This window comes from Agelaius tricolor, unplaced genomic scaffold, assembly GCF_023055355.1.
Source record: "Agelaius tricolor isolate 1412-34295 unplaced genomic scaffold, bAgeTri1.0.p SCAF_12, whole genome shotgun sequence".
Classification (NCBI taxonomy): domain Eukaryota; kingdom Metazoa; phylum Chordata; class Aves; order Passeriformes; family Icteridae; genus Agelaius; species Agelaius tricolor.
In genome coordinates, this window is record NW_027269272.1 from 19,748,818 (window position 1) to 19,776,524 (window position 27,707).

The following is a 27,707-nucleotide window of genomic DNA, read 5'->3' on the forward strand; positions in this document are numbered from 1 at the left end:
GGCGGCCGCCGCCATCTTGAGCGCGGGCAGTTCGCGAAATGGAGCCGGGCAGGGCCGGGGGCAGAGCCCGGGCGGCACCGGGATCATCCCCGGGGGTCCCCCACAGCACCGCGGCTCGGGCAGAGCCCGCACGGTGACAACGCCGCGGGCTGGCAGGAGTTAAACAGCACCGGCACCTCAGGCATTTGGTACGGGGCGAGAACCAAAATGAAAATCGGCGACAACAGCATTCTTAGAGGACACGTTATTTGAGGATTATTAATCCACTGTATTTTAAGATCTTGCAATAATTTGTGGGATGTAAACTTTGTTTTGGAGTCAACAGTCTTTCACATAAAAAAGGTCTTTTGCTCAATAAGAAATATGGTCCAGGAATCTGACACAGATTTGTTAAGGTTGGAAAATACCCCTCGAAACTAAGGGTTCACACATTGAAACTAAGGGTTCAAAAGTCTGAAAAGCAAAGAATCAAATACACGTCTCTCACAAATATAAAACACTACCAAAACCAATCTCATGATTTTGCATAGCTTCTGTTGGAATGCTGTTCCTTAAACAGCTGAACCCTGCAGGTACCAGTGAAAAACCAGAATTTGATACTTACTGCCTTGGAGAGAAATAATAAATACTGGCACAGTGCTCGTCCCTAGAGTTTATTTCTGCCTCTCCGGACTGAGACGAGCAGCTCGAGCTCCAGGGTGAGGGAACTGAGGCCAGGTCAGAGCACTCACCTTCCACTTGACCCAAATAACCCAAATATCGTCCCTGTCCTTGGCATGCTCAGCCATGCCTTTCAGCCTTCCACATTCCATGCAGACTCACTACCTATTTTTTCATTACCTATTTTTTTATTCATTACCTATTTTTCCTACTACTTAGTAACTTTCTTGCTTTAACACGCAGATCATGTGGAAGCCAGCAGTGTACTTCTGTTCCCTTTTAAAATGAGACATGCTACTCCTGTACACTTTCATTTACTTACCTCACAGTAAAAAGAAAATACCAACATTAGTCCCTCATTTATAAAATCCAACCTAAAATGACCTTGGATACATTTCCTGTTTAGACGCTGCATTTTAGAGTTTGGAATGATGTGGCTTCACAGCATTCCTGTGGGGGATTGTTTTGATTCCCATTTTAGAGATCAGAAATAACCCAACTCAGAGACAGCCATGAAGTTATTCATGTCAACAAGCAAGTGTCACAAGGGCTCTGTGCTGGCACAGGACACCACCTTTCCTGCCGGGGACACAATGCTGGTCTACACAAATATACACACTTCTTAAGCCCCCTTACTTATTTTGGGGGATTTTTAAATGCCTCTTTTCCACTTCTTGTCTCTGTCTCCCAGAGCAACTTTCTCTCCAGAGCTCAGCTGTGCCATTCCACCTCTGTGCCATCAGCAGGAGCAGAGTTTTCAGAGAACCAGCATTCCCCCTTTCAGATATTTGAGGAAAATTAACTTTCCATATAGAAAATAATTCATCTTAGTGTTTTGTAAACTATATTATTGCTACTATTTTAAGCCAGCCAGGGAAGAATGTGTACAAAATAGGAAATCAGCAATTCTACCACAGATACTGTCATTCTCTATACAAGGGAGCAATAAAATACAGCAAGACACCCTCAGGTTGCCCTTTCAATGACAAAACACAAGATCTAGTAGTGTATCAGCATTTCAAAGTGAGGAAATGGTCTTGCCTCTCACAACAAAATAACCACTAAGTGATTCATAGAGTTTCCAGAAATACTTCTCTGGAAATCAGAACTTCCATTAATCGATAACATTCAGCCAAGTTTTATCCTTAGCTTTAAAAATCAAATCCAAAGACCCTTGCATGCCTTGAAGCTGATAACACCAAACCTCACTGATCAAGAAATGTTTGATACATTAATTATCTCTATACAAAGCTTGCATTAGACAATCTTACATTACAAATTTACAATCAATGAAGAAAGAAATGTAAACTCCACTAGTAATTATTATGAGTATTTTCACCATGGTATCTAGCATGATCTAAGTGACACCACTCTTCTTTTTTTATCTGTCCAACTATCCACTCAGATATAGAGCTACAGAATGAATTGTAAAAACTCACTTCCAATGATTACAAAGGCAGGATAGTGCTTTGTATAATATAAACAAATGTGTGAAATAATTTGAGTGATTAGTAAAAATTTTGTAATGTACCAGTCTTTTAAGCCCGTATATAAAAGTTTTAAATTTACAGAGTTAAAGTAACATTCCTCAAGTTACTAGTGGTGGAAAGATAATTTTAAATATACAGAATTACTACAATAATATGGACTACTAGAAATTTTCTCTAGTCAGAGGTTGGTGACATCCATAATTTCAGTGAGAGCTATATTAGGATTTTATATAAGAAATGCATCTTGTACATTCTCAGCAGGATCATTACAAATTTGTTTTGCAATTACTCTTTAGAACATGATCCAATCCAAACCCAAGCAATGTGTGTCTCCTCAGTGCATTAAAAGACAGGAACTGAAGGTAAATAAAGGGAATATCATGTGGGAGTCATGCAGTACATATGTGGAAGAGTGTGTTGGACAGTCCCACAGATGGGACTGAAACACAGAACAAAGTGAACAGTGAGGTCAGAACAGTATCCCAGGAGAAAAACAGGACAATTGAAAAAGCTTATCAGGAGCATGAGGTGGGAAATGAAGGCTGGTATGTGAATCTGGAGATGTCCATGCTTGGGAACTTTTGGAGCACCCTTATCTTTGGCAGGCCAGTGCTACTGCTAAACACCAGTGCAGTGACCTGCTGCCACCCAGGGTAACATGAGCTGGATGTGGAACTGGACCAGTATTGGGCTATTTAAGCATAGAATTAGATATTTGCTTTGTTTTTGTGCCTTTTTAAACTCAAGAGAGCTGGTCCTGTACACTAGACATGAAAGAGCAGGATGACCACCAGAACTGGTATCACAACATGCAATTACTCCCCCTGTCCCTCCCCCCAAAATTTGATCCACCACAGTGTAAATGTGATTATTCCTACTGAAACCCGTGGACAAGGAAATTCACAACACCAAGTGCTATACATGCTTTGCTGATATAAAGATGAAAACATTAGAAATGTACAGTTGCTGTTTAAAATTGTATTTAATATCACATTCCAGTGACTGGAAATTAATTCAAATTCTAACAAAATGATTACAGGGAAAGAAAGCAATCACACCGTCTCATGTATCTGAAGATGACTTAAAAGATCTTTTTCATTCCCAAACCTCATTAAACAATCAGTACATTTATGAGGCAAATCTGCTGAATGCCTGAAATCCAAATGTGTTTTAAGGTCTTCAATTTGTCCTGTTGAATATTCACAGTATTGACACAAATAAATCCCTTCAGATAAATGAGAGCTCAGGTGCTTGCAATATTCCAACATACCTGAAAACCCCTTCCCACAGTCATCACAAACATGAGGGAATATTTTGGTGTGCTCAATAGCTACGTGCCTGTTGACATTTGTGTGCAGCCTGCTCCTAAAGCCGCACACCTGGCACACAAAGAAGTTTTTGCATTTGTCAAAAGTGATTTTGTTGATGAGGCTGTACTGGCCCCGCTCCTTGCTGTGGTAGCTGTCGCTCAGCTCGATGAGCCGGCACGCGTGCTCGTTCACCACGTGGCTGTGCAGGTCCTCGGGGTCGTTGGTCTCGTGCTCACAGAACTGGCACAGGTACTGCTCGTCACAGCTGTGCTCCTGGAAGTGCAGGTACAGCTCACTGCTGGAGGAGAACTGCACATCACACTGCTCACACCAGTAAAGGTGGTCGTTGAAGTGAGTGTCTGCTATGTGCTGACTCAGGTTCTCAAAAATCACCGTTTTGTAATCGCAGTATTTACAGATGTATGGATCCTCCTCGTGGAGTTTTACGTGCTCAATGAGCTGCACTTTGCTGGAGAAACTTTCTTTACAAACTTTACAGACGTGAGTGTCTGTACATGTCTTATGCTTCAGGATCATGTGCTGCTTCAGATCAGAGAAGTACTTGCTGTTGAACTCACAGAGCTCACACTTGTACAAGCCGCTGCTGTTGGCTCTCAGCAAGGGCCATTTCTGTTGAGCTGTGATATTCAAAGCCTGGTTCTTCTCAAAGATCTTACAGGTCTCCAGAGGGATTTCCTCAAGGTCCTCAGCTTCCAGCTTCTCAGGTGACACAGTCTGTGTTTCTATATCATGAACTTCTACAGCATTCACCTCTGTTGTAGAAATTTCTACAGTTTGGATATCTAGAGGTTTCTCCTCTTCTGTGGGGCTGTCACTGAATATAGGCGAGTCACATAAGTCTCTGCACATTCCATTGTTAGTACCTTTATCTGCAGGAGGAAATACGTAATAGAAGGTTGAAGTAAACCCACTACAAAACACCTGGGCCCATTTTTAACTTTTCAGTCAGCTGCAGCAGCTTTCAAATGCAAAGACCAGTAATTTCTCCCCTGCCAGCCTATGATGTATTATCAGCTAACAAAGCAATGCCAGAAAATATAAATTCCTCACCATTTCTGCCAAAGCAAGGAAGTTACACAAATAGCCAGGAGCAGCTGGGCTCTCCAACCTCCCAGGCCTTCATCTGCAAGCACACTGACCTTTACCTTTATCCTTCTTTTTAGAGTCTGTGCAGTGCAGGCCAGTGTTTGAGTGTGCCCCACTCCAGTGAGAGCTCCCGGCATGCACTGGACTCCCGTCATCATCCGTGTCCAGGCTCTGCACAGGACTGTGGAATCTGCCTGCAAAGGCAAGGGAAGCATTTCCTTGTCATCATTTCTCCACACCAGCATCCTGATTCCTGCATTTAGTCATAGATCTTACTTATTGCTTATTTATTCTACTTGTATAAATTTATCTTTATATACTAAGCACATCATAGCCTACATTTAAAAAAATTGACAACAAATACCTTGAAAATTATTTCCATACATGCAGAGAAAAACAAAAGAATTCAAAAAATAACAAATCTGTCTAGAAGATTTCAGCAGAAAATAGTGAATTTACTACTGAAAATACTCAGCTGATTATACAGAAAAAAACCTTAAAATCCTTAACTGAAACATTACATTTAAAAGACTCAACTTAAAAAATATTCTCCAATATTTCTGGACATTGCATTTTAAAATATGATACTTTCTAAAACTTCTGCAGACTTTATGGATAATTATTAAAGTGAAAAGAAAAATAAATAGACTAAAAATCCACCATCACATTTACTCTGCTAACTTTCCATCCACTATTGGATGTTTTATAAAAAGGCATTTTGTTTTGCCAGGTACAAGTACAATTCAATGCAACTGTTGGTAATTTCCATCTGAACTCACCAACTTTGTTACCTAGGTAGTTGAGTATTGGAAGCAGTTTAATCACCATAATAAATGTAAAATTGAAGGGTCTTTTTGTTGTCATTGTTTCTAATTTGAAAACTGTATTTCAGCTGTAACAATTGAACAACCTCCCGCCAGTCTAAGGCCCATCAGATCACAAGGACACTCAGAAATCACCTGCTGTATACTGTGTATTCTATTTCCTTCTGTGAATAGGAACATGATACATTAAAGAACTGCAGAACAAGACCCCAAAACATAGTCTTACCTCTGTTTATATCTGGCTGTCTCATGGAACAGACACTATAGCAGTGGTCAGAAAAAATCCCACTGTTGTCTATGTATCTGCTTGCACCTGAAGAATCTAAACAAAAACATCAACAAAAATGTTTAAGTACTCATATCTTGTTGTAGCTACAGATGTATTTCTTGCTCATCAAAATTCTTTTCACATTTTTACTTGTTTTGGAAGAATTCCTGCTGTGATTTACACCTTCCAGCTGCTGCCCTGGTGTTTGCAGGTCTCTCTCCCCACTGAGGACATTGACAAGTGTGTGGTCTGTTCAGTGCTGAACATTCCTCTCTACCCACCCCACCCCAACTTTTACAGAATTCCTGCCCTCTGTGGAAGCAGAATCACCTTCATTTGCAGCTAAAGCCACTTCCCCCATGTGCAGGAGAACAGAACAAACCACTCAGGTGCACTGGCTCAAGGTGGCCCAACAAAGGAGCCTGCAGAGTGGGTGCTGCCTATTCAAGCCAGTATTTCTCATCCCACCCTTTGTGTCACTGCTCTTCCACGTGTTGGCAAAAGTGGTCACTTCTTGTAAAGTTATTATTCTGAGAAAAAAGATTAACTTACTAAAGTGTACATAACTCAAGCTCCAGACTGACCTGAGTAACGAGAAGGATGCAGAGTCTTCCTTTTCCTCTTTTTAGGATGTTCATTCATTTTGAACAGTCTACATGTACTGTACAATAAAAACATTAAAGAATTAGACTTGTATCTAGTTTATCTTTCAGAACCTTATGGAACAATACAAGCATTTTGAAAACCTGCATATCAAATACAAAAGTCTTTTCCTACTCCCTTTTCTTGCCCCCCAGCCCATTTTGATACAGTTAAGAACCCACTAAATGCACACAGCTGCTGAAGTCCAGTTTCACATTCCTGCCCTGGAGCAAAAGGTTCACCTAAAAGACAGACAAGTCAGAACTCCAGGTACTCCAGCACTCAGGGTCATCTACAAGCCTTCTCTCCAGCACCCTTTTTGTCAGAGACGGGACACTAAGGCAGAGCCCTCCACAAATGAGTTTTAGTGTTTAAAATACCAACACAGTCATGCTCTCTTACCAAAAATCCTAGACTCTTCAGTATCAGGATGCAGAATAGCTAAGGAGCTGATGACTGTACAGCTTCCAAATGTAGTGAATACATCAGCTCAAGAAGACCTTCACCTACAGAGTGATAGCATTTTAAACCACTTAAAACTTTAGCACAAAATAGAAAAAAACACAGAATCAGATACATGTGATACAAATACTACAAAAAATTAATCTATGGAAACTGAAGCTACAACATAAGAAGTTGATATTAATTTCGATTTAAAGCATCAAAATTAGTGACGTGGATGCACTGGTGTATTTCTTTTTCTTTTGTCTCAGGCTAGTTGGCTTTTGCTGCACTTGGCAGCTCCTGAGAGTAGAAAAATATTTGGAAACGAAACACAAATAGTTGACCTATATACGGGACAAACAGTCTTGAAGAAGAAAAGGCTGCAAACAAGGAATGTGATGCCGGTTGCCATGACTGAAGAGCACTGGGGGGCCCAGGAGCTTCTGTAGTCAGTGCCATGCACCGGAGGGGAAAGGAGGGAAAAAAGGGCCCTGATCAACTCAACGATGTTCTTCCGACATTAAATATTTTCTGAACTAAAACTTTATTTCAAGGGATGGAAAAATAATCGATTAACGTTATATCATGATCCAGAAGTATCAGTACCCTCACCGTTTTCTGTGATTGCAAGGAAAGAACCGACAGCGCGGTGACACCGCAAGTCTCACCCCAGGTAACGCGCGTGAAAAGCTCAACCTTTTCTGCACGGATGGCACGGCGGGGCAGCAAGGCGGGCTGTTCTATTCCAGCGGCTTTCCCGGCCCTGAAAAGCGGGATCCAGGCCCCGAGCACCGGGATCCCGATGGGCCCTGGGGCCTGCGCGGAGGCCGCACGGGGAACCCTGGCGGGAGCGCGGCGAAAGCACCGCTCCGCCCCGGCGGCAGCCGCGGAGCCGCGGGCACGGGCGAGACCGCGACCCCGCAGGGGCGGCGGGAGAGGGCCGGGCCCGGGGCTGCAGCGGGAGAGCCGCGGGCCAGACCGTGAATCACAGCTCGCCTCCCCGGCGGGACCGGGGCACGGGCGGCTCCCGCCCCGCGGCTCCCCGGGCGCTGCCGCCGGGACTCACCTGCCGGCCGCCAGAGCCGCTCCGCTCCGCTCCGCTCCTCCCGGGCCCGGCGTGGCCGCTCCGCCCGCCCCGCTCCGCTCAGATCCGCGCGGGCCCGGCCCGGCCGCTCCGCGGCTGAGGGGCGGGAATGGGGCGAGCGGCCGCCGCCCGCAGCGCCCCCTGCCGGCCCCGGCCAGCCCCGCACCCGCCCGTCGCCATAGCGACAGCGAGCGGCCTAAATAAACCTTTAGCTGGTATTTGTGCCCGTATGGCGATGGCGAGTGGACTAAATGAACCTTTAGTTGGTATTTGTACCCGTATGGCGACAGCGAGGTGCCTAAATAAACCTTTAGCTGGTATTTGTACCCGTATAGTGACAGCGAGCGGCCTAAATAAACCTTTAGCTGGTATTTGTACCCGACATTGTCTGCTTGGCCACCTTTCCATCCACAGGCCTCGGCCAGGGCTGGCAGTGTGTAAGCCTGCTTCAGAACAGTGTCTGCACCCCGATTTTACACAAATGAGAGGGTGATGTCAAAGCCTGAACTCAGTAAAGCTCAACTTTACTTTTCGTGTCAGTGTAGAAGCTGTCCCTTAGAGCTGCTGTATAGGAGAGTCAATATAAAGTGTATCATAAATACATGCAGTACAAGAAAGAAATATACATACAGAAAGACAAGGAATTATTGGAGAGGCACAAAGTGAGGAGGGGTCTGGAGCATCTCTTGTGAGGAGAGACTGCAGGACTGGGGCTGGTTAGTCTGGAGAAGAGACCTCTGACAGGGGATCTCATCAATGCACGGAAATATTTCAAAGACAGGGGCCAGAAGATGGTGCCAGACTCTTCTTGGTGGTTGCAAGCAACAGGATGAGGAGCAATAGCCATAATCTAAAACACATGGAGTTTCACCTCAACGTGAGGAAAAACTTCTTCACATTGAGGATGGCAGAGCACTGGAACAGCTGCCCAGGGAGGTTGTGGATTCTCCCTCTCTGGAGACATTCCAAACCCACCTGGATGTGTTCCTGTGTTACCTGCTTCAGGTGACCATGCCTTGGACTGGATGATCTCCAGAGGTCCCTTCAAAAACTAACAATTCCATGATTCTGTGAAACATGTATAAATAAGGATTTGAAAATTAAAATAATCAACTTTCCCTTTTCCAAATTTATAATCATGGCCCTTTTTGCTGATTTAATCTTCGCTTTAAATCATGCCACAGGAAAAAGCACCAAATTGCATTGGTTCACAAAGCAGAACACTTCAAAAAGCATCTTACTTTTTTTAAAAATACCTCATTAGTTTTGAAGACATGAGGGAGGCCGCTACAGTCCCTTATTTCCATGACTTAAAATAACTTATGGAATTTTGCCTAAGTGTTTTATCCATTGAATTGTTTTGCTCTGGCTTAGGCTGAATTTACCTAGTTCTACAAAAAAGTTTTGAATTAGCAGAGACTCCACAATAACCTTAATGATGTTGCTCCACTGACTGGCAAAAAAAGAAACTATACCCTGTTTCTGGCCTTAGTTTTATTCATTATCCGGCAGATGAAACTGGACTTACCCTGTCTATAAAATCCTACCTTTAGCCTTTGTCCTGAGGCTGCAAACATCCCTTTAGAGTAATGTGACTTGCTTAGAGCCAGATGGAAAGAGCTTTATGCTATGATCACACAGGAGTTTTGGTGGTGAGCAGCAAAACAGAACTAAAGGTGTCCTGCTGCTGGCACACTGCTGAGCCCTCAGACAGGAAATAAATGTTGTATGCCCATGATCTCCTGCACTGAGTTACCAATCCAACAAGATCCTGGTTTCCCAGTTCAGTTTGTTCTCTGCTTTTTATTCCAGCCGTGGCTGCTGAGGTTTCCCCAGGACAGCTTGTGTTAAAGGTCTCACAGATCGGCTGTAGCCTCCCAAATGGGCGGATGCTCGCATAGCTCTCCCTCTATTCACCAAAATGTTTTCCCTACAAACGTTCCAGGAAAGCACTTTCCCCATTTCCCAGCGGAGGGCAGTGATGAGAACCTAAAATCCACACATGGCAAAGGGAGAGGAAAAAAAGCCAGACCTAAACCCGAGCCTTTGCTTTGAATTCAGTCCTGCTTGTGAGGCAAACGCGGGCGGACCAAAGCATCTTCTGTACCTTTTGACTGATTTATTCTCCACCCAAAGCGGCTCAGTCCAACACCACTTATGTCAGATAAAAAGACAAGGCTTTAAGTGAAAGAAGAACATCTGAGGAGGATCCCCTTTGAAGCTGCAGACCCAGTTCAAAGTCACACGCATCAAACAGAGCTAGCAATGCTTTAGACAGAACAGCCTAAATGAGTCTTGTTTTTTAAACCACCACGTGCTTGGGATGTTGAGAGAGCTCTGGGTGAGGTTTTAATCAGTCAGAACTGAAAATACAGAAAAGCCTGTGTGATATTGACATTCTTGGTAAAATGGACAACATAGATGATGCTCATTTCAATTAGTGGGGATGTATCCTGACCAAAACAAGCATGGGGTAAACCCTTTCTTCAATGACAGCAGTTAGCATAGCTCATGAGGATAACCTTCACTGCAGGTAGGTTTGTTAGTGTTTAAAAGGACATGTAGGAGATTACTTGACATATCTTGTCTAGCATCAGGTTCTTTGCTCTTTTATTACATGGGTTCAGAATTTAGATTGAGTCTTTCCAAGGCAGGTTGGCAAACAGACTGATTTCTGAGCATAAAATCAGGAGGGCTTACTGAGATACTCACGCTAAAGCAAACGGCCCGCATTGCAAATCTTTCTTGTTTTACCAGCATTATTTTGCAAATTTTCTGATTTTTTCACGTTTAGGCTTAGAACTACCACAAAAATCACACCCTGGCACTAAATGGCAGTAAAGTCTAAAATTTGTATTTGAACAAGAGCTGATGATCCGCTCATCCTGAACCATCCTGTGCAACTAACACACAGTTGTAGCCACTCACAACCATTTCATAGTTATTAGGCAAAGGTAAAACTCACCTTATGTATAATAAACACAAGTTTAACCTGTTAGTTCAGGTTATTGAAGTAGCTAGTTCCAAAGCCCCAGCCATACTTTTCAGACCAGAGCTCTTCTGAAGCTTCAGAATAAATGTAAGGATGATGATGTCCATCTTTTATTCAGGGTTGGTCCAGCACAGACTGAGCACCTGCTGGAACAAAGCCCTTCTCAAAGCTGGGCAGTGTGACCTGAAACAGAACTGACCAGTGTACAAAGTTTAGAGCTGACTGGGGACAAAAATGTTTTGAAGGGGCCTGATTAAAAACCCTGACACTTGCCTCTTCCCTCCAAAAAAAGTGAAATCCTCTCAAGAGAACTCAAATCCTTCCCAGTTTGTTAGGAACTGGAGTCCAAAGTAGGCCAACATGGCCACAGAAGGAGTTCCTCAGCAGCCTCATGCTATTGTACTGCCAGTGAGTAATTTCCCAAATATGTTTGTTACTCTTTCAAAATTAGTATTGGATACAAAAATATAACCTTGTTTGTTTGTTTTTTTAAATTATAATTTTGGTAATGAAAGCATGAAGCATATTTTTCAAAACTGGATTGATTTAGCAGGGATTGTAAACCATGAAGCTGAAACACTTCAATAACATCATCTTTCTTGTCACAGCTTTTTACAGCCCACGTCTAAAACCAAAATAAAATTACTTATTTTGAGGATCAGCATTTACAAGAACAAATGCCACACGCATATTGGACTTTTCACCCCTAAATAATGCAAATTCTATTTCTGTTCCCCCCAAATTAACTGAGGTATGCAATTTCCATTTCCTTTCTTCTAGCCTTTTTCAAAGGCAGAGCTGCAACACCAAATCACACACCAAGAGTGAATATTCCTTAAATTCTCATTTCAGAATTCACAGGTGTATCAACCATATCATTTTAATTTAGTTGTTAGTATATACATTAACACTCAAAAGTGTGATAAAAACCAAACAAAAGTAGTTTTTTTAATAAACAGCATGATACAGACCGCAAAGATAAATAAAAAGCAGACTTTTTACAGTTTCCCATGAACATGAACTACAATAAGTATCATAGGCCAAACTTTTGTTACTTGAGTAGCACAGCAGAAGGGTTAAAAAAGGGGTTGTGTTTTTTTTTATTTAAAGTACTGCAAGACTATTCTCAGTATGACAACACATGCATTTTGCTGCATCTTAAATACTTTTTGGCCCATTATTACTAAAAATGTCTTGCTTTCTACCTACTTTACCACAGACCTTTATCACAGAATGACACACACATGGCACCATCCCCCCCTGCCCCAGTAGTGGTTATTTCAAAGGTAATTGTCTCATTTTTAAAAGATAATTGAAGCACTGGTGGGGGTTTTTACCTTCCCTTTGATGCAGACAGGTAACTGCTCCCAGCTTCAGCGAAGTTACACAGAAGCATGGAGAGCTGACACCCTCCTGGGCTCTGTTTTTACCCAAAATTCCATCAGGATGCTGGGCTGGCTCAGGAGGAGCAGCTCAGGGGAGGGGGGCCTTGCTCAGCACTGGTGAGGCCACACCTGGAGCTCCCAGTACAAACCTGACCTGGGTGTGCTGGGACGGGTCCATGGAGGGGAGGGACAGGAGAGGAGGCTGAGAGGGCTGGCACTGGGGCCTGCTCAAAGAGAAAGCCCAGGGGGCACCTGGCCAATGTGCATAAAGACTGGATAGGGAGGAATAAAAACAGGCAAGGCTTTTCTCAGTGCCCACTGAAAGGACAACAGGCAATGAAATAGAAGATATTTCATATAAACATAATGGAAAAAAAAATGACTGTGGGTTCCTTTTTCTCAGACAGACTCTAAACCCAGCTAGGCAATGTCCTGGGCATCCTGTTCTATTGCTGACCCTGCTTTGAACAGGGTGTCTGGGCTAAATGAACTCCAAACCAACCTCAATGGTTCTGTGAAAATACTGCAGCTATGTTGCCATTTACAATGAGAACAATACTTACAAAATTTCAAACCCAAGAATCCAGGACTTGAGACTGCAGCCATATATATTTAAAGCCCTTTTCTCCACCAGGGAAGTAGATTTTCATAGTGTAGTGGATATTCACAGTTAAAACTTTTAAGAGGTGCAAAGAGAATGGATGATACTCCCAGATAATGAATTACACATTTATCTTCATATGAGAAATGAAGAATTTGGACCACAGCTGCTATAAGACAAGAAGATTAATCTATTCCTTTTCTTTCCCCAGCCCCAAGTGAAACAGTAAGACAATTTTGGACAGCCTGGAGCAGTTGATAAATCAGGATATAGAACATTATTAATAAAGCCTGAAAATAGATTAAAAATAGTTAAAGAAAAAAGGCAGAATGAGATTCCAACTATTAATATCTGTATTTTGGCTCACAAGAATTAACTAAACTACAACAGACATAAAGATTCTTGAAGAAACCAACTTCTGCCTGAATTAGGCTTTCAGTAACTTCAGCAATGCAATTAAGTCAGGTTTAGTTGTGATTAATTTTATGACTGGAACAGGAGCCTAACAAAATGAATGCAGTTACACTGAACTGAATGGCCCCTGAAGCAGTATAATAACTACTGGGAATCAGGCACCAGAATTTCAAAAAGATCAGGACAGAATAGTGTATTTTTTGCCTTCCTTCTGCTGCAGGAATATTGCATCACATACAGAAGTGACAGTAAGGACACTTAAAACACACGGACACAAAGCAGTGGGGACACTAACTTCAAAGGACAGGCAGAACATTGCTTCAACTGATCTTCTCTTACAAATATTTTATGATGTTCTTATGCTCTGGGCATGTCCCAGAGGGGTGTTGGAGAGAGAAGAGAAGGGACAGAGGGATTCACCTCTGGCTTTGAGTCAGGAGCACTAACACTGCAAGACCTCAGACTTTGCAGAGTCTGTCCCATAAAGCTCAGATGTCCAGAACACTGTATGGCAAATGAAGAACAGAGATTTTTCCTGAGTGTGGGTTCAACAAGTCTGTATGCTACAAAAGAGTAGGAAGAGGAAACGTTTAAGCTACCAAGGAACAAAAATATTGAAGAAGAACGAGACAAACTGTAGACAAGATTACTGTACTTTTGGAGAGCTGAAAAGGCTATTTTGTTAATAAATTACTATTTCAAAGTAAAATTATTAAGTGTTTAACTGGGCTGCTACTAAAGATTCCTCTCCTTATGAGAACCTTTCATACTGAATCCTAGGAATAAATAATCTGCAACTCTGATACACATACAGCCTAATTCTGATTTCATATGCTGTTGTGAATCCAGAGCAATTCTGATGAAGTGAGTGTTGTATCAGCATAAAGTGAAATCAGAATTCCTCAAAGAGAATAGCACCTATGGGTTTGGTTAGAGTATGCAAATAGAGAACTCCTATAGCCAGTTTCCAGTTGGCTTCCCTTCATTAACACAGATGTAAAAAAGAGTAAAACTAAACAAAGAACCCCGAACCAACACCGGCTGCAAGGGTGCTGAGCTACACACATCATCTTGGACAGACAGAGCCTTGCCTAAACTGAGACAACTTCCAGCACAAAATAAAAAGATGCAAATTCATTATTTGTATGAAACATGTATTGCAAAATTAAATTGGGATTCAACAATCTGCAACAACATCCACAGCTATATAGTGTTTTCAAAAAAACAAGTGTGGTTCTTCCATTCAAGTAAAACTAGAACAAGTGAAAGAAGTTAAAAAAATCCTAGAAGCAGCAAGTTACAATTCTTTCTGTAATACCACACCATTTTCATTAACTTGAAGTATTTTCAAGATGTCAAAGACATCACCAAAATAGTAATTTCAAGTGGCTTTTCTGATATTTGTTTTTTGAATGGGTCCAGCCCAGGTCTGCAACCTGTACAGACATGCAAAACAGGAGGAATTCATAATTACTATTAAGAACAGACATTTGAACATGCCAGTTATATAATGACAAAGCAAAGACAATACCTTCAAATTGTCAACAAACATGGGCTACTGACCACTAAAGGGCATTTAATACTTTACAGAAAAAGGAAAGTTGGCATAAAAACCCACAAACAACTCGCCAAACCACCAACAGCAGGGTCATCACTTACAAAGTTCTTATAAACCTGGTAATTTCTATACTGTCCTCTGTATGCAGGCTCATATCTTTTCCACAAGATGCCAAATCACCTACAATTTTGGTTTTATTTAAAAGCATTAAAAAAAAAATTCAAATTATACTGGAAGTCTGTTTCAACTATGAAAAAACTACTAATGCACCCTTTCAGACAAAGAAGTATGCATATATAAAATCAGTACAGGTACTTCTGCTACATTTAGGAAAGCAATGAATGTAATGCTAAGTAAAACTAATATGCAGCACCCTGTTCTGTCATTACATGAAACACAGTTTCACAGCTGAAAAGGTGACTGGTTTTAAATTTTATTTCACTAAAACACCATTTCCTAATGCTTTGTGATAAAACATATGGCCCAGTCCTGGGCTCCTTGCTCTGGCAGTCCTACAAGAAGTTCTGCAGGAGCAAGGTGCCCAGATTCACTTCAAGCCCAAAACAAACGACTGAAGTATTTAGTGCATCTGATTCCCAGAACAAAGGAAACATTTTCAAATCTCCATGAAGTGGGAATAATTAAAAATAAGCCAAATTCCAAGCTATTTCTGTAAAAATCTAGGACTCAGTTACAAGTGCTTTCATGGTGTGTAAGCAGGTCTTCTTTCTGATACTGGGAGCAGATAACATCCTCTCATTTCCTCCAGGGTAAGCAAACAGTGCCTCCTCTATCCTCAGTGCAGTTACATCAGCAGGAACTGCTGTGGCAGGATACAGCAATTAGGGTTCAACACTTTGAAGCTGAGAGAAGGATTGTTGTTTTCTGTGAAACACTGGCAGAATGCTTTTCAAATGCCCATCCTGGTGATGCAAAGAACTGGGTAAAGCCCAGGAGCTTCTCCTATTTTTTAAAGAAGTTTGTTGAAAGGCTACAATTACCCCCAACTGTATTATGTCTGTACCACTCTGAGGTTTCCTTTCTTTTACTATTTGATTCTCATAATAAATCCACAGCTTATGCACAACATTTAATTGCAGTAATTTCTGGAAACCGAGCCTGACTCCCCATATCTCTGTCTGGGCAAAAAGGGTGCAGAATACTGTGCTTGAACTGAAAGACATTGATACTCATATTTACAGAAGGGCTAGGAAGGGGCAAAGTACACACAAATTTGGCCTCACAACATCCAATAAATGTGAGTTGATCTTTTCACCCAGGCTGGAAAAGGCTGACCATTTCTTGCATAAACGAGGTAAAGCATTGTTTCAACACCAGATAAATATGGATAATATAGCACCTAATGTGATGTCTGTGCAACAGTTTTACTCAGTTAAATTAAGAATTATAGCCAACAGGGTTTCAGATTTTGTGAATGAAACTTAAACTGAAACTAACCCATTTTAAGAGCTAAACCATTATTGTGTGTGGACTGCAAAGTAATAGATACAAGGGTAACTTTGCTCTAGAAAGTACATCCAAGCTTAGCAGGAGTTAAAATATTCATATGAACAAAAAGGAATATGTAACAGTCAATAAAAATAGCAATGGGAAGTCTCTTGGACTACTTTGAAATATTTCATAGAACTAAGGAAATAAAACTTCACATTTCCCATACTGTTCTCAGAGCTTCTGTAGTTTTCACAAAACCAGGTTTTCCCCCACAACATCAAGTATCCATGCATGCAGTAATCAGCTGCAGGATGCTGACTTTGAATGGGTCTTGAAACACCACAGCCTTGGCTTTACAATCCCCATAGTCTTTCATAACGTAATTGATTGCACATTTTTAATATATTACAATTTGCTAAATGAAGCCAACCACTCATTACCTCATCAGTACAGCCTGCACAAAGTACAGTTTATTTATATGCTTATATTCTAGTCTAACACCAACTGCCAGCATATTTTATATTACACGTGGTATTGCACTTTCTGAGTGGCACCTCGGTGCGTGTTTGCAGTGAACAAGCTGAACCCCCAAAAGCCCCAAACCTTTGGAATTCAAGTGCTGCCAATCTAGCAAGTTTAAAATGTCAGGGTGAACATCACCCACAGAACTATTACGGGCTTTGCTAACTTTAAAAAAAAAAACCTGTTTAGCAATTAGAAAAACAGTCCTACCTGAAGTTGTGCATAAGGGCAATCTGAAATCCTCGGTACTCTCAACAGTTTCAACACATGGTGCCAATTTCATTGATTGCACACATTGTAATTGTGTTAAAGGACAACAACTAGATTTACAAATATATATTACACACACGCACAAAACAGACAAAGCTATAAAATGTTTGGTAACTCCACATGCTTTGAGCTAGCCAACATATCTGTCTGCTGAACTGCTAATTATTGATCATATTGAAAATCTAAATTGCTATTTCTGATGTAGCTTACTGGATTCAACAACCACTTCCAAAGGAGGAAGAAAGAGGAGAAATGGTAGACCCAAATTTTGAGGGTTTAAATGAGTGTTCTTGAAATAGCCAGCATATCATTTCAGTAATGTGAAGAGTGATTCCCAAAATTTTTTTAGAGACTTAGGCCAAGTTCCCCTTTGGCTTTAGTGGGTATATTCCCACTACTTCACTGGTACTTTTGTCCTCTTTCACTAGGGCTGAATTTGGTCCTAGGAGTATGTCTGGTCACCTTCAGTGACATTAATGAAAACGGGAGTCTTGGACAGATAGAACTGGGTTGCAAAATTAAGAGAGTTAATATTGGACAAATCATGTAAATAAAGAATATATATTAATAATAGTTCCTATTATATAAATAGCCTTTATAAAAAAATAATCTTTCAATAATTTTAATAACTCACCTTTCTTTAGGTTCTGGAAAACATGTATGAAAAAAATCTATTCAGTTCAAGTTAGATCAAAGCAAACCTAAGATGAACACTACAGCTCTCTGTTGCACTAAACCCAATTCTGACCATTCAATTTCCAGGTTAGTCAGTTTTTGGGGATGATAGGGAGTTTCTTTGTGGAAGTATGAATTGCACCCCTAGAAATACTGAGCAGGAGAAACACCATACTGAGTGGGCCTATTTCCTACTGCCTTCAGAAACTGTGCAGATGACGGACCCAGAAATCGAAGGGCCACCCAAAACCCCACAAATGTTAATGCCTCTGAGCACATTTAAAAGGCACTGTCCTCTCACTAATGTTTTTAGATCTTTCCTTTAAACTATGCTGCATTTAAGTACTTGCTATCACTTGAATTCTCTTTCTATTCTTCACAATCCAGCATAGTCTCCACCTGCTGTACCAGATCTAAGGTAAGATGTGATGGACTCTTACACTAGCACTATTTTCTTTTTCCTTCTAATTTATCCTATCAAATGAGAAAAGGAAACATTCTTCCAAGTTTACCTTTTTGAGCTTAAGGCATAACATGAATCATCGAATCATAGAATATGCTGGGACCCACATGGATCACAGAGTCCAACTCCTGGCCCTGCACAGACACCCCAGGAATCACACCCTGGGCCTGAGAGCCTTGTCCAAACACTCCATCAACTCTGTCAGGCTTGGGGCTGTGACCACTTCCCTGGGAGCCTGTTCAGTGCCCAACCACCCTCTGGGTGAAAAACCTTTTTGTAATATCCAACCTAAACCTCCCCTGACTCAGCTCCATGCCATTTCCTCAATTCCTGTCACTGGTCAGAGAGAGGAGATTGATACCTGCCCCTCCACTTCCCCTCGTGAGGAAGGCGCAGACCTCGATGAAGTTTGAGCTCAGTCTCCTCTTCTCCAGGCTGAACAGACCAAGTGACCTCAGCTGCTCCCCATACAGCCCATTCCCCTCCAGACCCCTCACCATCCTTGTGGCCCTCCTTTGGACACTCTCTAATAGCTTAATTTTATTTAGAGTGTGGCACCCAAAACTGCCCACAATATTCAAGGTGAGGCCGCCCCAGTGCAGGGCAGAGTGGGCCAATGCCCTCCCTTGCCCAGGTGGCCATGCTGTGCCTGATGTCCCCAGCACACAGGTGGCTCACCTGGCTGCAGGGCACTGCTGGCTCATGTTCAACTTGCCATCGACCAGGACGCCCAGGTCCCCTTCCTCAGCTGCTGTCCAGCCTCTCCTTCCCCAGTCCATACACACAACCAGGCTTGCCCCATTGCAGGTGCAGAATCTGGCACTTGCCCTTGTTAAACTTCATACACTTGGTGATTGCCCATCTCTCTAATTTGTCGAGGTCTCTGCACACATTGTACTAAAGCTTAACTTTTGAAGTTTATAATTTTAGTGCTATCTGAAACCCTGTTTTACATTATTTTCCAACAGTTGTCTGAACAATTCATCTCTTTTCTCGCCATAAATTCTAATGTTGTTCATGGTTTGTGCAATTCCTATGCAACCAGTCTTTGCTGCTAACGGGTATTAACAGTGCAGTACCCACAAAGCTGGGTATCAGTTCTTGTTTTCTTTGCTGTCAGTTCAGTTCAAAGCATGTTGCTTTATTGTGTGGAAGATCCAGTCCATTTTTGTTGTCCAGCCACCATGGTGAGCATCATTCATCTGCTTCATGAAGTACTCAAGAGCCTCCTGCTCAGTTTTGTCCAATGCAAGGGTCTTTCTAATGTATGCAATATCATCAAAGGACTGCAGTTCTGGCATTCCTGAGCCAAGCATCATGGAGAAAAGATTGATGAAGAGATTGGCATGCTGCCGAATTGCCAGGTAAGCCTTATAGCACATCTCCTGAAACCTGGAAGAGACCAGGGGAAAAATGCTCAGTGCATTTCTCTACTGGATGTGTATCACTGCTTCAGCACTAAAACAGTTCTACAGGTAACCAGACACTAAAAAAGCAGTCTTAGTCTAGTAAGAATACCATAATGTAGCTGAGAAGATTCACTCATTCTCCTACTTAGTTTATTTGTGTAAGGATTAATAGAGGTCAGACTAACACAACATCCAAAGACAGGCTTTCTAGTCTTAAACCTCATCTGTAATTCACACAACTGTTCTACACGAATTTATGTGAGCTCACAGGGTCAGTTTTGTCACTGCTACTGACATTTCAGATTTCAAAAGGTATTCCCTGACACACTGCGAAAATCAGTGCTTTCCTGGCTATCTTCAGAGTTGCATTTCTCCTGTAGTTTTATGAGGGCAGCAGCTGTTGCTCCTTAGGTACTCTGAAGAATGCACTGAAAACAGGGATATTTGCTCTATCAGACTGAATAAAAAATACCCAGGTTAAGGGAAAAAAATGCAGAAGAGCTTCACTGCAGTGTTCAGACAGACACTATAATTCAAAATCTGTCTTCCATTGCCATCAACATAATGAAATTAAGATTAAAATTGAAACCTCTTAAAGACTGGGTTGCTGGAAAGAGATATTAAGAATGACTACAGCAACAGATTTATTTACTGCTATTATTTTAAAGTTCTTACTCAGCAGGCTCTCAGCCATTGTCACAAACTACACAGGCCAGCTGAAGAGCTGCTATCAGAGCAGCTATAGGAGAGAGAAGTATGGCTGGATGACCAGCAAGGCTCTGATGCACACAACACCCAACATACCCAACATTTAAGAAATCTCAGTAGATGCAGTTCTGCCATCTCAAGAGGATTTTAAGTGTAAAGTCAAAGAAATATCAGATGTTTGAAAAATCACCATCTTTATTCACGTGTATGCTGACCCTGCAAATCTCAAGTGAGATTTCATGGACCAAAGGTCATGTAAGTGCTAAGATTACCCACTGACTTACAAGTGGATGGCTGATCTTCAACTGAAGAACTAGAACATTCCCACTGCAAGCCAATTAAAATACTACTGTTCAGTTAAAAGGTCTAATTATTAAAGGTCACCAGTACTAAAGTGCATTTTAGGTAAAAAACACTCTGGAGGTTAAATGCATAAACGAAAGCTCACCTTTCAAACTCCCTTGTTTTGGTACATTCTTGGGCTCCTTTACTAATCACTATTAAGAAGTCTTGTGTTAAGACAAATGGCACACGCTCTCTTTTGTAACCAAATTTTTTCTTCTTGTGATCGAGGAAGTGCCCAAAGTCAATGTGAAACAGCTTGGAGAGACAGAAAGGTATTTTAAGATTAATAATTCCTTGTTGAAATGAAGTCACAGTAAAGTTGATCATTTGCTTGTAGTTCCAATAGATTTTTTTTTCAAAACAAACTCATACCAAAGTGAGGATGACCTTAGGGTATGATTTTAGAAATCATCTCTTACCTGTCCATCATCTTTGACCATGATGTTACTGTTGTGGCGATCACCAATGCCCAGGATAAAGGTGGCAACACAGTAGCCAGCACAAGAACGTGTAAACAGGTCAATAGCTGCATCATACCTATTCCAACAAAAAAGGAGACACTTTCCTCAGATATTCCAATAACACAGAAGTGCATTTTTCTATTGCAAAAGAGCAAACAGGGACAGGTGATAAAGAAAACAAAACTAGATGGACATAATTATGGGCATAATCTCCCACTTGATGAACTTTAGTTATCTTGAAGTTTCCATCAAAAAGAAGCATATGGCCAAGGAAAACAGGTGACAGGGAATCTCACATGTCTCCTTTGTTCTTGTCCTTGAGCCACTGGTGCAATGTATGGCTGTTGAACTGCAGTGCTCCTTTTAAGCCTCCTTTACACTGGATCTGCATGATGGTGTGAGAGCTCCTGACCACCTCGATGAGTCCCACGCAGTCACCAATCGACAAACAACCATAGGGCAACATCCTGGAAGACAAAGGTTCATTGTTTTCTTGGGGTTTTTTCTTTCCTTTGCAGAGAATGGTGGCAAGAGGTGGGAGAGGATGTCTTTCTGCAGATTCCTCTATCTGGCTACTCTTTAAGACATGGGGAACTGTAACCCATTCTGCAAACCATTCTTGGAGGAAGGCTTAATTCTGTCACTCATTACACTACTGGAGACAAAACTGTGACCCATGAGAGATTACATAAACCAACAGGTCCTTCTGTCTAGATAAGGAAATGAAAACTGGGGGTTTCTAGACAGTGCACAGGCAGCTCCTTCATTCCCACCTGAAAATGTACCACACAGCAAACACAAATTTGAAGGTGTAAACTGACTAGGAACAGTTTTCCAGAAGCAGAACAGTTTATCCTGAATGCCATGCAGAAGTTGCTGCATTACAGTCTGGAGGTGGAGAAGCTCACATAGACTGGGCAATTTCTACTGTGTGGACTGTGAAGATACCAACTACAAAGAGTCATTGTTCAGCAGGGCTGAGGGTTTGCACCTTGTTCAAAGCCAAACCTACAAACAGAATCACTTGGCCACAGTGTGGCTACTGTGCCTTGGCTCTTGTATCCATTCCTTGTACGTAGCTCACTCAGACCCACTTGAATGAGAATTAAGTATTTTTCAAATATGAGCTTATGTTTATAAAATCCAGTAGTTTAGTTAACAAAAAAAAAAATTGAATGTTGCTCTAACATGCACAAAAATATCTATTTATAGCATTTCATTTATTACCCTTGGGAAAACAGAATCAATCTCTGGGAACAAACCAATGGCAGAACCACTAAGATCAGCATTACTTGGGAATGACCTCTACTGCTTACCGAAGATCAAGACCCTGATTTTGCCAGATGTTTTCCATAATTCGAATTATCTGAAGTGTCAGCATGTCCTGACGCAAGTCTGAAATAGTCAAATACGTTAAATTTGCAGATTTTGGAACACCAGAATCTTTGGTTAGATCTTACTTTTCTTTTCCCCCCAAAACTATGTCTAAATACATCTAAAGGTAATGAGGTTTGCATAGTTTTGTGCAGATTTTGTTCCCTCAAAAGAGAAAAGCAAGTTCTAAATAGTAAAAAATGAATATAAACTTGTGGTGGTGATTTTAAAAACATACATTAAAACCAGGACAATGGAATCACAGTTTACACATCTGTAATATCTTGAAGAAATTTTTAATTAAAAAGAACAAATATTAAATAGTATCGGGTTCCAGCTTGACAGACTGAGCCTCTTAGAACATATAAAATTTGTACTTGACTGAGATAAATACTCATCTGTCTATGCTTAATTTTTCTGGAAAAGAAAATAGCTTTGCTCAGCTGATTTTTTTTAATATATGTACTTTATAAGCTTATAAAAAACAGAAAGTATAATGTTAGGAAAATAAACAGGTATGTAGCTTTTGAATTACACTTATCTTTCCTTACCATCTCCATTTTTAAATATTATCTCATTGTTCTGAAATAACAATTCAGACATAATATCTGGGTTTTCCCAGTTCAACCACAGCGGCCTTTTTGCAGATGACATTATCCTGCACTCCTCAAGCCTAAAAGAGATAAGATTTCTATGAAATAGGCATAATTTGATTCTTATACCATATTTCTCTAATACTGCTAAGTTCTCCCTGTTTTGGTCAAACTCTGAACCAGCACCAATTTAAAGATGCAAAGATAACTGACAATGCACCATTTTCACTTTCAGACTCAAACTTAAATTAGTAAGTGCTACATTAACCATTTGCTAAGACCAACAGAAGAGTTGTGTTGTAAGGGAATATTGTAAATATTCCTTTGACAATACGAGCCCCTGAGAACTGGAAAAAGGACTGAAGTTCCTGGCCCCCTAAAGGAACAACTGAAGGTCACGTTGTTCCCTGGTTTGTTAAACCATTAGATTGAAATGACTCCACTTTTTATGGATTACTCTGCTACAAATTCTATTCAGTGCACTTTGAAAATACGGACATTTACTAAATTAACAGTCAACCTCAACACTGTTATTGTTACCATTACTAAACATTTACTGAAGCATCTAGACAAATTTCAGAAGTGGATACAATACCGAAGGTTTCCCAGTTGGTGGGCAGGATTAAGAGGAGAGATAAAACCTTGCAAGGCATCCATGAAATCTGGCCGTCTCATTTGTTCAACAAGAAACTTCATCTGTACCTGATCAATAAGCACATTCAGGTCTTGAGAACACTATTTACATGTAAATGAAGGTATCAGATTTTAGCTTTGGTTTTCAAGCATGGTTTTGCACAGTTGTAATGTAAGTACAGCTCAGCTACATATTACACAAATTGAAACCTTTAACTTTAGTTCTATTGCCTTGAGAGCTAGACAATGGCATTGCACAGAAAACACTGCAGCTCCCCAGGAAACGTAGCACCTACTGAAATTAGCATTAACACTTTCCTCATTGATCAAATAGAACAGTTCTAAGTGACTCAACAGCAGCAGTTTGGAGATAAGGACAGCTTTAGATACCTTCTGGGTCTCATCCTTTTTTTCCTGCTTGAGAATATCTGTGAGGTTAATCAACTTCTCCATGGCCTCCACCTGCCTGCTCAGGTGCTTCAGGTACATTCCACACGCTCGACAGTAGGACTCCAGAAGTAAACCAAACCTCTGACTGACAGTTTTGTTGTGCATTTCAGACCTACACAGGGAAGAAGAACAGTTACAGCCTAGAGACAAGACCACTTAGAGGTGCCAAAAATGAAGCTGTACTTGTGACATCTTCATAGAGTCCTAAAATACATCCCCTCAAACAATCCCCTCCCTTATCCTTGATGACACCAAGGCAAGTAGCAAAGTGAGAGTACAGCAAAGATGCCTTGCTTCTATTTCTGGTCTGATTACACCAGCTTAGAACAGAACTTTTAGGTGACCTTTAGCTACATCCCAATATGTTGCAAATTGAGCTATCAAGCTCTGTAAGAAGCCTTTAATAAGGAAGTAAAAATAAAGTTTTTACTTGTCTTTTTCAAAGCTTTACCTTGTTGAATTGGGTGGCTTTCTTTAGGTCTCATGTATTTGTAAAGTTTTCTGGATGGGGCATCAGACAGCTAACAATATGGGAGGCTTTCAGCAGTCTCTTAACCAATATAACCCAATCTTTATTTAAAGTGGTAATATTTTTCTAAGAAAGGACATTTAGTATGTCAAACCTTTAGAACAACTAATTGTTTACAGCTAATAGGAAGCCCACCACCACTTAACATGACAAAAAGCTTACTTTAAATGCCAAAAGAAGAAGTGTCCTATCCTTTGATTGGTCAGTGCCTTCTTGAGTAGAAATCTCACAAGCTGATTATCTAAATACTGCTCATATTTCAGAACCTAGTTAAGGATAAAGAGAAAATTTTAAAAAAATCAGATGCAGTTATTATTTCTATGAACAATATACAGATTAAAGGCAGTTAAATAAAAAGCCATCTATGTTATACTTTTTTTTTTTCCTGGAATGACTGATCTTGGTATTAATATTTGCATGTGTTAGGCTTTGAACAATATATGCCAACTGTTCACTGGCTGCTTCTATTTCAGGAACTTACCATCTGATGCTTGCTTTACTGTTACCAAATATTTTAGCCTCAACTTGCTCAAAATTTTGAGAAGATGCTTCTGCTCATCCTGTCCCATATGTTAGGACAGCTGAAATAGCTGCCTGTTCCAGTTGGTGGAACAGTTTTGCATCTCTGCAGAATGCTGGCATTTAGTACCAACAAGCAAAACCACAGCACTACAAAAAAATCAACCTTTAATCTCCTCTTAAATAATCTGCAAAGCAAACATGATGACCTCTTTTTCACAACAACCTAACTTTTGCTGTGTTTTAAGCCCCTGTGATCACTGAACATACACAAGACAACAAACATGCCAAAATGTGCTCAGTACCTGTACCAGCTGGATGAGGTACTGAGACAGTTTGTCATCAGTCAGGGACTTCTCCAGACAGCGAACGGCAAAAGCTCGCACCATGGGGTCTGGGTAATTGCAGTCCAGCAGCTCCATGGCCTGCTCTGGCTTGATTGAGGGCCAGTCCTTCACCAAGCAGTACATCTGTGGGCAAAAAGAACAAGCACATTACACCTTTGCACTGGTCAGGAAGAAGCTGGAACACACAGCCTTTAGAAGGCAGTGTCAGACACAAACTACATCTGAGTAGAAGCTGTTTAATTGCTGGTCCTCTCAATCAACAGTCTGGTATTAGTTGCCAGTTGACTTTGTTGGTTTATCCACTCTAAAAAGAATGAAAACAAAACCTCACATTTAACTGTAATTGACAAGTTGGCGACATCAGAGGTATTCAAGTAATGCCAGCAAGAGGAAATCTTAAGACCAGACTGGGCTCAAGAACAAGAACTATGGACCAAAAACACCTGTTAATCATAGTGGCAACTCCATTCAATGTATCATACACATAAAATATGCTTTTAACTTCCAGAAGTTTTCTTTAAAATACCATTTTAAAGCTTCTTCAAAATCTAACAGTTCTTCAGTGCTTTATGTTACCTGGGCCACTTCATCTCTAGAATTCCACTTGACAGACAAAAGTAATTTGGGTAGAATTTCTGGAGTATTCACACAATAGTGTCTGCAAAAGAGGAAAAACAAAAGTTGCATGTAGTAAACAACACTTTTGCTTTCATAGCCACCAACTGTGTCCCCACAGCCTTGCACCTTTTTTATTCCTTTGTCAGCAAGGTGCTCTCAGGATCCATCCATGCAGGTAAAACTGCAGTAATTAGGAAAATGGAAACTCATTCAACAACTTACTTTTCTCCACAGGATTATAACCAAACCACACAATACAGAACACTTTACAAGTCTCGTCTAAAACACCAACTCCTCAGCACAGAAGAAAAGGGAGCAAAACTCATGACAAATTTGGAATGAATGGGGTGAAGTTTGATTATGCCAAGAAGGTTTTTTCTTTGGTCTGGTTTTTGATTTGCAATACCTGTGTCTCCAGAGGAAGTCCTTCTCTTGCTCAGTGATTTCAGACAAGGGGTCTCGGGTACAAATGGCTCGCAGCTGCTCCTTGTCACTCTCTGTTAATTCACTATCCCGAGCTATTCTGTTACTCTGCAGAGACAGTGGCACTTTAGCCCTCCACACAACTCCTTCTATTGCCAAACCACACACATGAAATACAGTATTTGAACACACAGCAACCACTACAGCCTGTGTCATGCAATACTATCTTGCTGTATCCACTTGTTATAACTGAGAGCTCAAAATGTAGAAGGAAGATGAAAGACCAGGCCTTTGATCTCTACAACTGCTTTTAGTCACTGCTGGCACAAGAAGAGGCACATTTCAACTAAATCAGCTGTGTGGAGAAATAGCAGCAGTGGCATCTGATGAATGACACAATGCAGCACAAAGTGAGACTGGTCATTTCTGACCCCAGCCTGAGATTGCTGAGGGCTGCTGAAAGGAATGAAAAGGATTTGGAACTGAAAAAGCAGAACATGGGGGATAAAACAGGTAAATCAGGGGCAGAATGCTGTAGGAATGCCTGAGTAACAGGAAGATGGAGAATAGTAAATCACAATTAGTGTAAGACATTCCCCAAAGAGCACATAAAACAGAACTGCTACAAGCAGAAATTAGCTGTGTTGTCAGTGAAGTGACTTTATCCTCCTCACCCTTTTTTCTTGGTGCCAGATGTAACAAAACAATGAGCTGGAGTACAGAAGCCCAGGTAAGATGCTGGGGAATGTTATTTACCAAGAAGACAACTGTCCTTAAGCATGTATTAAAACCCTGCTCAGTCACAGCATACACAGCAGAGATGCTGCTCTGTGATGGACATCCTGCTGAGTATCAAGAGAAATACAATGCCCACAGCCTGTTCAGGATACATGGGACAGGACTGCTGCAAACACCCCCAGAATTCCCACTCTGGAAGCTCCTGCCACCTCTGTGCTCTCCAGCACAGCCAAACTCCCAGCACAGAGCTCTTCACACAGAGCACAGAGCTCCCTGGGCAAACCCAGGGCTTTGAACCAGCCTCCAAAAGAAAATGTAAAACACACCAACCAATTTCACAGCCTTGGCTTTAAATAAAGAGCATTTTTAGCTTTACTGCTTTTCTGTCTTTACTTCTTT

At 41.2% G+C, this 27,707-nt stretch overlaps 2 protein-coding genes and 1 long non-coding RNA gene across 13 annotated transcripts in view; 1 reads left to right on the forward strand and 2 right to left on the reverse strand.

The window, feature by feature from the left end:
* Positions 1-3,113: 3,113 nt before the first annotated feature.
* ZNF639 (zinc finger protein 639) lies at positions 3,114-7,967 on the reverse strand. 4 transcript variants are annotated; one of them, XM_071438034.1, is made up of 6 exons: positions 7,812-7,967; positions 6,704-6,807; positions 6,244-6,320; positions 5,618-5,713; positions 4,627-4,761; positions 3,114-4,350 (listed from the first exon to the last, which is right to left on the reverse strand). In XM_071438034.1, the coding sequence occupies exons 3-6, from the start codon at positions 6,299-6,301 to the stop codon at positions 3,203-3,205; spliced, it is 1,437 nt and encodes a 478-aa protein (XP_071294135.1). In that variant the 5' UTR covers positions 6,302-6,320; positions 6,704-6,807; positions 7,812-7,967; the 3' UTR covers positions 3,114-3,202. The 4 variants fall into 4 exon arrangements, with proteins under 4 accessions (XP_071294135.1, XP_071294133.1, XP_071294134.1 ...); XM_071438032.1 differs by having other exon boundaries at positions 4,621-4,761; XM_071438033.1 differs by lacking the exon at positions 7,812-7,967 and adding an exon at positions 7,358-7,765 and having other exon boundaries at positions 4,621-4,761.
* LOC139595095 (uncharacterized) lies at positions 7,020-27,683 on the forward strand. The gene is made up of 2 exons (XR_011680859.1): positions 7,020-7,418; positions 21,603-27,683. It is a non-coding gene; the product is annotated as an uncharacterized lncRNA (long non-coding RNA).
* Positions 11,686-27,707, reverse strand: part of PIK3CA (phosphatidylinositol-4,5-bisphosphate 3-kinase catalytic subunit alpha) — a 42,357-nt gene continuing 26,335 nt past the window's right edge. For all 8 annotated transcript variants that reach the window (XM_071438024.1, XM_071438027.1, XM_071438025.1 and 5 more), the window contains 12 exons: positions 26,554-26,678; positions 26,106-26,187; positions 25,488-25,652; positions 24,826-24,929; positions 24,075-24,246; positions 23,647-23,753; positions 23,010-23,131; positions 22,401-22,479; positions 21,381-21,551; positions 21,043-21,160; positions 20,727-20,878; positions 11,686-19,553 (listed from right to left, as the gene is read on the reverse strand). In XM_071438024.1, the coding sequence (XP_071294125.1) occupies positions 19,283-19,553; positions 20,727-20,878; positions 21,043-21,160; positions 21,381-21,551; positions 22,401-22,479; positions 23,010-23,131; positions 23,647-23,753; positions 24,075-24,246; positions 24,826-24,929; positions 25,488-25,652; positions 26,106-26,187; positions 26,554-26,678 (1,668 nt within the window). In that variant the 3' untranslated portion in view covers positions 11,686-19,282. The remainder of the gene's footprint in view (positions 19,554-20,726; positions 20,879-21,042; positions 21,161-21,380; positions 21,552-22,400; positions 22,480-23,009; positions 23,132-23,646; positions 23,754-24,074; positions 24,247-24,825; positions 24,930-25,487; positions 25,653-26,105; positions 26,188-26,553; positions 26,679-27,707) is intronic.

What these genes read in the sequence shown, in the direction of transcription:
- ZNF639 (XM_071438031.1), bottom strand. Translation starts at nt 6,337, where the DNA reads ATGTTTTTATTGTACAGTACATGTAGACTGTTCAAAATGAATGAACAT. An exon ending in GCATCCTTCTCGTTACTCAG is followed by an intron (nt 5,714 to 6,243) that starts GTCAGTCTGGAG and finishes GTTTTTGTTTAG; the next exon opens with ATTCTTCAGGTGCAAGCAGA. An exon ending in ACAGCCAGATATAAACAGAG is followed by an intron (nt 4,762 to 5,617) that starts GTAAGACTATGT and finishes TTGCCTTTGCAG; the next exon opens with GCAGATTCCACAGTCCTGTG.